The sequence below is a fragment of the Larimichthys crocea genome, chromosome IX (genome assembly GCF_000972845.2).
Source record: "Larimichthys crocea isolate SSNF chromosome IX, L_crocea_2.0, whole genome shotgun sequence".
In the NCBI taxonomy this organism is placed as follows: Eukaryota; Metazoa; Chordata; class Actinopteri; family Sciaenidae; genus Larimichthys; species Larimichthys crocea.
In genome coordinates this window covers 9,002,368-9,011,691 of record NC_040019.1, presented here as the reverse complement: position 1 = coordinate 9,011,691, position 9,324 = coordinate 9,002,368, and the positions used below count along the sequence as shown (strand labels likewise).

Genomic DNA, 9,324 nt, shown 5'->3' with positions numbered 1-9,324 from the left:
CATCTGTCAATCTTCTCTTTCAAGAAAGGATGTTACCCATCAGAGATTTTTTGTTTGTTTGTTTGTCCCTCATGTTACTCTGTCACCTCCCATGACACTCCTGCCTCCTGCTTTTTATTTTCCTCTCTTTTATTGTGTTATTTCAGTCTGTGTTTTTTTTTAAATATATTTTATATATTTATATTTTATTCCACAGACATATTCAAACTGGGTTGGCACCATTTTAAGTTCGGACTCCATATAAAGATAAATAAACACAACTTACCAATAACATAATTCAAGTACAGCTAGAACTATTTATTGGAAAATCAATTGAAGTTAGAAGAGAAAAACATGGTGCTTTCGCTTTATTATATTATTATTATACACAGCTTTATTGGTGTGTGTGTTTATGAAAGAGTGACTGGACATAAAAAAACATTGATTTGGTTTAAGTTTAGACTTGTTAATAACTTAACTCAATAACTGTATTTACTTCTTTTCTTAACAGCAATACAACAAATTTAAAGGGGAACTCTACCAACTTTACACATGCAGGCCTGTTTACAGGTCTTGGGGAGTGTGACTGACATGTTAAAAAAGTTGTATAACCCGTACATTAGACATCACTAGCATAACACATCTTCACATCTTCACCAATCCTCCGTGGCTGTGAAATGAAGCCTACGCAGAAGTGCCAAAAACTGCAGTACCTCGAATGTCTACTTGAGGCTGGCTGCAGAACAAGTCATTCTCCATAAGCCCCCATGTTAAAATGTTCAACTTCACAGCAGAAATAAACATGTTTACAGCCTGGTTCAAAAAACAGTTTTGGTCTCTATAGCTAATTTCCCCATTCATGACAAATGTACTGAGGGTGAATCTTTATAGAATTCACCTTGTTCAAATTATATTAAGGCTTAAAGTTATGCATAATAAACAGCATGGCCGCTTTGATCGACAGGTAGGTGCCATTACAGATGGCTTGTCTGGCGTCATTCGGCCCACCTCAGGTCTGCATCTTTGCCGATTTTTAAATTAACCAGGAGGCAGGACTGCCAACATGGCAGCGCCAGCGCCACAGATTTCAAAAACTCTTCAGAAATAGGATATGCTGTCCATCCTTTATAGTCAGTGATAAAGCCTTACATTAGCCACTACTAGCACAACACACCCAAATCTTGACCCTTGAATGCATGAGCTGCATTGTGGGCAATGTAGGCACCAGGATTTGACAAGGAAGAAGAGGAATAAAAGGGAGTGCTATGCTAAACGGAGTCCTTTATTAACAATAAAACAAACAGAGTACATTATAAACTGTACTGAAATAACGAGGCTCATACAAAAAGTAGAACTGAGTGAATGTTTAGACATGACTTATGTTAGATGCTGCAGATTTTGCTTGGCCTATTCTGAGTATTAATATGAGAGCCACCACTTTTTATATGCACTGCTTCTTCTCTCTGCATGAACAATGTGCTCCTGAATGAAAGCTGTTTTGAGATACCTCAGAGGTCTCTGGATGAAACACTATCCGTTTCTTGTATCCTGTCTTTAGAAATGTACGCCCATAGCAGAACCGTGGCAATTATAAAGCAATTACAGTTTCATATGGCCGGTTCTTTTGAGATTGAGGAGGAGAGAGGAGGAGGTAAAAGCTCAGTAGTTAAAAAGAATAAGTGTGCCAATATTGATGTTCATTTTTTTCCCCCCAAATGCTTGGTTGTCCAGCTGGGCATGTATTCCTGACCACAAAAACATTGCTCGCTCTCTCTGCGATGAAAAATGGTTAAATTACTCAGCCCACGATGATGATTTCTTAAACTTTTTTTCATCTTCAGAGACCAAATGCTTTGCGTGCTCACATGCACTACTTTGACGAGCGGCCCTACAGTTTTTACAACAGTGAACCCTGGGAACAGGAGTCCATTCTCTGCAAGACAATGACAGGGAGGAAGCTGTGTTTGTGTGTGACACTTGATCAGCCTCCTACGGTAACCACAGCTCCACACACACACACACACACACACACACACAAACACACTAACTCAGTTCCCACTGTTTGACTGGCGGTATGCCAGCGACCCACACCTGCTTTAACTGCCTTTAATTTCTAGGCTGTTTGACTAGATGAGGACTGAATTCACTATAACTATCTATGTGTGTGTGTGTGTGTGTGTGTGTGTGTGTGTGTGTGTGTGTGTGTTTGCATCCATGGTCAGACATATACATCATCTATATATGACGACCACCACCTCACACCATTTGATACCACAGCTCTGAAATCATTTCCCAGCCACCTTGAATACATTGGACAGCACATGGTAGCAATATGTTAGGGCCAGGGCAGGGATCATACTTCAGTCATGCTAAATTGGAGGTCTTCATTTAGAGGTGTTCGTCTGGGAACAGCCTTCAGCTTTCTCTTAATTTCCCTGCTTCTTTTTTGGAGGTGATAACATGCCCTGGGGCTGACTAGGAAAGGAAATTGATATCTGCACGGATGTCTGTAAGACACAGCACACCAATCTGCTTGTCTCAAATTCGAGGTCAATCATGCCTTTGCAAGCAGCTGCATGAGCATGTTGCACATAAGTAACCATAGTGGGAAACAGTTATTTATTATAGGCTTCAGGCTAGTGCATTTCCTCTTGTGTTGACATAAGAAATCTGACAGATTTCATCTTTTAATATCAATAGATAGTGCTGGGCACTGTACATCATTAAGAAAATTAAAGTAATGCATATGTGCTGAAGAAAAGCTTCATCAGACACTCAGAAACAAACACTTCAATAAATTTGAACTGCTTCTTTCGGCTGGACCACACAGTCATTCTAAGTTTAAGACTTTGCTCATTGAGGTTTGGATACAATTTATGGAGCAGGAACTGTTTTGCATAAACAGTTTGGAAATTTGCAGCAATTTTACTTTCTTCTGTCTGGCTGCTGGCTTTTTCCAGATGTGCAACAATAGATGTTTCCACATGTTTCCAGCAAGAGAGAAAACCAGTATTCCTCAGTCTTCATTTTGTCGTGTCGGATGGGTTTTTTTTTATTCTGTCAAAACAGCTTACAATGTTGGAACTATAAATAGAAAATAAGTCAATTTAAAACATCTATGTGGCTCCGTAGAGGGAGCTGTGACTGTGTGTATGTTTGGGTTTTCTGTTTCATTTTTCATTTTTAACAAACACGTTGTGTAGACCAAGAGTGAATCCAGAAATAAAGTTAGTCTGAAGACGAACAGATTACAGAAGAGAACAAACGTTTTCCAGTAATTTCTTTTGTTTTGTTTTATACATCTTGTTTTAGAAGTATTTCAGTGACTGTATTTCAGCGCATTATCAAATGTAGTATTGGCCTAATTATGTCAGTATCAACTTTACTCTTGTCAGGTAGGTTTACACATAAAAAGATATGCGACTCCAGGTGTCAGTTTATTTCAGTAGAACTGCTTATCGTAGTATTACATTATATAAAGAAAGTTAAAGGTGTCATCAGAATATAAAATATAAAACACATTTTTGCTTATCTTACACTTTTTTTGTTTACCACATAATTCCATATGTGTTGATTCATAGTTTTGATATCTTCAGTGTTAATCTGCCATGTAGAAAATGAGGAAAATAAAGAAAAAACACTGAAACACTGAGAAGGTGTGTCCCTACTAATTTATAGATTGATATATAACAATATAAGAGATCATATATACTGACCAGCCACTTCATTAGGCACCTTTGTACAAAACAAGGTGATTTAATACAACAACTGCCATAAAGAGAGGTATTTAATTTAACTCTTTTGTTTACTACTAAGGTTTTAGCTTGGTTAGTGTTAAACTGGACTGCATTATATTGAGATGTGTTTGTTGTTGTATTGGATCACATTGGTTCGTTCAAGTTATTATACATTGCTAACTGCTTAAGTCCTTTACCAGGTAGAAATGTCAATAAGAAATGTCTTATATCATTGTAAACTGAATATCTTTGCATATTGCATGAACAAAACAAAACATTTTAAGATGTCAGCTTTGTTTTGGACTGTCATTCCCACAATTTTATTGACTTTTATGGACTATTATTTCAATTGAAAAATGTATGTATGTATATTAGATATCAATCAACTACTGCATTGCATTAGAAAGGAGGAGGTGTTTTGTATCATAGCATATCGTAGCACGTGTGCTACTCAAGCAGCCACTTGATGCTGGCTGCAGAACAAGTCAATCTCCATAAGTCCTCGTATTAAAATGTCCAACTTCACAGCAGAAATAAACATGTTTTTAATTTATAGATACCTTTGAGGAGAAATTCTTTCTTCATGTAAGTTATTTTTTATGCATTTTTACCTGAAATACAACCACACATACACAAAGTACTCATAGACATGCAAATGTGGAGAAATGGTGGAGTGATGGGATGCCATGGAGCAGTGCCCTGGGAGCAGTTAGGGGTCCGGTGCCTTGCTCAAGTGTACCACGGCAGTGCCCAGAAGATGAAATGGCACCTCTCCAGCTACCAGTCCACCTTTCATGGTTCATTGGTTTTTATTTTACTGTCACTGGTTTTATTTAACTGTTATTTATACATGTGTATATAGTGTTAAAATAGGATATTGTATAGGTGTATAGGGTTAAAGTTTTGTTTTCTTGCTGTCACTTCACTTACCATCTCACTTACCGTTTGGGAGCTGCTGTAACAAAAACAATTTCCCTGCGGGGATTAATAAAGTATTTCTGATTCTGATTCATACTTTGGGACTCGAACTGGCAACCCTCCGGTTCCCAAGCAGCAATGTGCAACATTATAAATTGAATAAATTTGCATTTTGTGTGAACAAAACAAAACATTTTAAGATGTCAGCTTGGGTTTGAACTGATATTCCCACGTTTTATTGACTAATTGACTGATTGAAAAATGTATTTTTATATATTGATATCAATCAAATACTCTTGTATTAGAGAGGATATGGTGTTTGATCTATCATAGCCTATATGTTGTGTTATTTTGCTGTATTTAAAACGTGTTAACTGTGTTTTCCTTGCATGTATGTGTCCCAAAGTATGAAAGTATCAATCACATACTCTTGTATTAGAGAGGATATGACGTTTGATGCATCATAGTCTATATATTGTGTTATTTTGCTGCATTTAAACGTGTTAACTGTGTTTTCCTTGCATGTATGTGTCCCAAAGTATGAAAGTATCAATCACATACTCTTGTATTAGAGAAGATGTGACGTTTGATGCATCATAGTCTATATATTGTGTTATTTTGCTGTATTTAAACGTGTTTACTGTGTTTTCCTTGCATGTATGTGTCCCAAAGTATGAAAGTATCAACCAAATACTCTTGTATTAGAGAGGATATGACGTTTGATGTATCATAGCCTATATATTGTGTTATTTTGCTGTATTTAAACATGTTAACTGTGTTTTCCTTGCATGTATGTGTCCCAGAGTATGAAAGTATCAATCAAATACTCTTGTATTAGAGAGGATATGACGTTTGATGCATCATAGTCTATATATTGTGTTATTTTGCTGTATTTAAACGCGTTTACTGTGTTTTCCTTGCATGTATGTGTCCCAAAGTATGAAAGTATCAATCAAATACTCTTGTATTAGAGGGGATATGACGTTTGATGCATCAGGGTCTATATATTGTGTTATTTTGCTGTATTTAAACGTGTTTACTGTGTTTTCCTTGCATGTATGTGTCCCAAAGTATGAAAGTATGATACTTCTAAAGTATAAAAGTATCAATCAAATACTATTGTATTAGAGATGATATGACGTTTGATGCATCATAGCCTATATATTGTGTTATTTTGCTGTATTTAAACATGTTTACTGTGTTTTCCTTGCATGTATGTGTCCCAGAGTATGAAAGTATGATACTTCTAAAGTATGAAAGTATCAATCAAATACTATTGTATTAGAGATGATGTGACGTTTGATGCATCATAGTCTATATATTGTATTATTTTGCTGTATTTAAACGTGTTAACTGTGTTTTCCTTGCATGTATGTGTCCCAGAGTATGAAAGTATGATACTTCTAAAGTATAAAAGTATCAATCAAATACTCTTGTATTAAAAGTGATATGACGTTTGATGCATCATAGTCTATATATTGTGTTATTTTGCTGTATTTAAACATGTTTACTGTGTTTTCCTTGCATGTATGTGTCCCAAAGTATGAAAGTATTAATCACATACTCTTGTATTAGAGATGATATGACGTTTGATGCATCATAGTCTATATATTGTGTTATTTTGCTGTATTTAAACGTGTTTGCTGTGTTTTCCTTGCATGTATGTGCCCCAAAGTATGAAAGTATGATACTTCTAAAGTATAAAAGTATCAACCAAATACTCTTGTGTTAGAGAGGATATGACGTTTGATGCATCATAGTCTATATATTGTGTTATTTTGCTGTATTTAAACGTGTTTACTGTGTTTTCCTTGCATGTATGTGGTCTTCCATCAACTCGCGAGATCATGTGGCTCGCGGAGCTTTGGCTTTGGCACGTGTGCTACTCCTTTTTTTTTTTTTTTTTTTTTAAGTGTGGCTCTCAGCTGCCGAGGCGGATGATGATGATGGCGGAGCTGGTTCAGGGACAGGCCTCGGTGGCTCAGCCCGGAACGAAAGATGACTTCGCAGACACGATACGCCGGGTCCGACAGGTAAAACGCTCTTCGGCGAACACAAGCGTACAAGCTTTGGGACCACGAACAGCGTGTTTGCATGTGAAGCAAAGGCAGGACTTTCTTCCTTTTTTATTTTTTTTAAAGTCAGGACACCCCCTAACCTACCACAAACACTCCTCATGCACACAGCAAGCTAGCAGGCGAGCTAACGCGGAGTAGCATAGCTAGAGAGGACAGATTAGACTTTACACGAGACGGCGTCAAAGAAAAGTGTCCACGCCGCGCAGACCACCGGGGAAGCCGTGTCTCACGCCACAAAAAACCAAACAAAAAAACACCGAGGCCTCTCGTGGTGTCGAAGTTTGTGTAACTTTGATAAGTTTGAGCTCACACACTGCAACCTGTTGTCAAGTCACAGAAGTTGCGGTTAGCTTAGCCTCGCTAACTTCACCACCACAAGTTTGACTAGCTCAGCTTCACCTCCTCTACACTTTTTGTTTTTTAATTTAGGACACGAAGCCTCGAGAGTCTGACACGCTGTCACAAAGTTAGCCCTGCTAGTTTTTTATTTATTTATTTATTTTTTAGTTGAAGTTAGCTTGAACTGGCTGCTGTTGCCCCACTTAAACACACACACACACACCGGGAGCTTAATCAGTAATCACGCTCAGTACTAAAGGTTTAAATCCCCTCCTGTCCCTTTTTCTTTAACTCAATTATCAGCCTCCTGTATATTCAACTTGTAGCGCACAATAACACATGTGATCAAGCTAGTAGATGCTAAGCTAGGCTAGCGTGTGTGTGTGTGTGTGTGTGTGTGTGTGTGTGTGTGTGGTACTATGTGTCCTAACAGGCAGCGTTGGAGTAAGGCCATGTAATGTAACGTCATCTGTTCAAATAAGCCCCCCTCCACTCCTCCTGTTGTGCACACTTGGATTTTTCCATTGCTGCCTGGGAAAAATACCTGGAAAAATATCATTTTAAAAATCCTGCACACTAACACACTAAACATCGCCCCGGTTTCATTGGACGACCCTTTTCTAAAAGTTGAGCGGAAAAGTAGAGCTGTAATAAAAGATGACTGCAGTTCAGTGTGTAAATTGGACTTTAGTCATACAGCCACCCAGTTGAGCTTTCCCCCTGTGTAGATTGTCGCCCTAGATATAAACAAGTAATGCGTGTTTGAATACTCACACACATCTTGCATAACCGTGCACATTATCATTATAATTAAACACGGTAATTGTGAGTACGTGTCACTGTCTGTAAATGTCCTGTCACAATGATTTTTTTTTTTTTTTAAAGCCCTCTATAAACTTCCACTTTCGCATATGTTTGCTCACGCCGTCTCCACAGGGTTTCACATTATAACCTCTCGGCGGTAAACAAGTAGGGCATAAGCGATTTTTTTTTGATCGTGGGCTTCGAGCTGGCTCTTGCGACATGTAAAAGCCAAACACTTGGCGGTTTGTAATCGAAGATAAACCTCAGATTTAATCACACGTTTACAAAAAACGATTCATGCCTGACTTCATTGGTTCGTGGCTGATGTGAGTTACCATGTGAGTGTCCATATGTGCTTTATAGAGAAGGGAAGTAATCACATGATATCAATGTTAGTCAGCGAGAATTTTTAACATTTGGTGCATGCATGGTGTTAGTTCCTACAGACTGCAGTCAGTGAAAGTGACATTTAGATCTTGAAGCTGCACATGCTGAATTTCAATCAAGGGCGTTTTTTTATTTATTTTTTCTGTTTACGAGCAAAGCACACCTCTGTGTAAAGGTCCATTAACTCATTAGCCTAAATGACCAGATGTTGACCTCTGCAGTCGGCCTGCCATGTGCTAATTATTTGCATTCTGCCTCCTTCTGCTTGCCACTTCCTCCGTCTGTGTTGTGTTTTTCAACTTGCCACTGTCTCAGTGTCATTAAATGTATCCCATCTTGATCCTAAACATTAACACTGTGTAAACAGCTGAAAACAAACAGTTTCTTGTAAAATGCAGAAACTAAACTGCGTTAGACGGCAGGGTTGTGGTGAGTGTAGACGACAACAGTTGTGCCACAGCGCCCAAATGGACGAGGTGTTCTCGTACCCTAAATATAAACTATACATACTTCTCTTCCCACGTGACCACATGTCACATGATTACACTTCATATTTTTAGACAAATCAGACATTTAGGTACACATTTTATGGCTTCAAGTCTGAAACCTACCATTTAAGCTTGCTCTGTTTTTTTTAAATGTATATTCACTCAGCAAAGATTGCATTAAAGAAGTGAATCGGTCTTGGAGGCAGGTCCAGCTCACAGTGGTGTTTACCCAGAGGCCTCAGTAGGCATCGAAGGGTTTCAACTGTAGGTTAGACAGTTTGTACCAGACAGTTTGCCACAAAATCCACCAGACTGCATGACTGTAAACCTGACCGACTGCTGCGAGGAATATATAAGCGCATGCACGTGCATCTTTCATTTTGTGTGGTACACATCTAAATCAGCAAATTCTTTCATTATTTTAGGTGCTTTTATTCTGTAAATCAGCAAATTCTTTCATTATTTTAGGTGCTTTTATTCTGTAAGATGGTAAGACTTTATATTTATAATCAGCCGTTAACCACTATAAAATGATCCCAAACAAGCACGCTTCATCATGCCTACATTAAACCATGTAGAGGCCTCTGCATACAG

General features: G+C 38.1%; 1 protein-coding gene across 7 annotated transcripts in view; it reads left to right on the top strand.

Moving 5' to 3' along the window:
* The first annotated feature begins 6,527 nt into the window (after positions 1-6,527).
* Positions 6,528-9,324, top strand: part of fubp3 (far upstream element (FUSE) binding protein 3) — a 23,212-nt gene continuing 20,415 nt past the window's right edge. For all 7 annotated transcript variants that reach the window (XM_027282121.1, XM_027282117.1, XM_027282120.1 and 4 more), the window contains exon 1: positions 6,528-6,667. In XM_027282121.1, the coding sequence (XP_027137922.1) occupies positions 6,572-6,667 (96 nt within the window). In that variant the 5' untranslated portion in view covers positions 6,528-6,571. The remainder of the gene's footprint in view (positions 6,668-9,324) is intronic.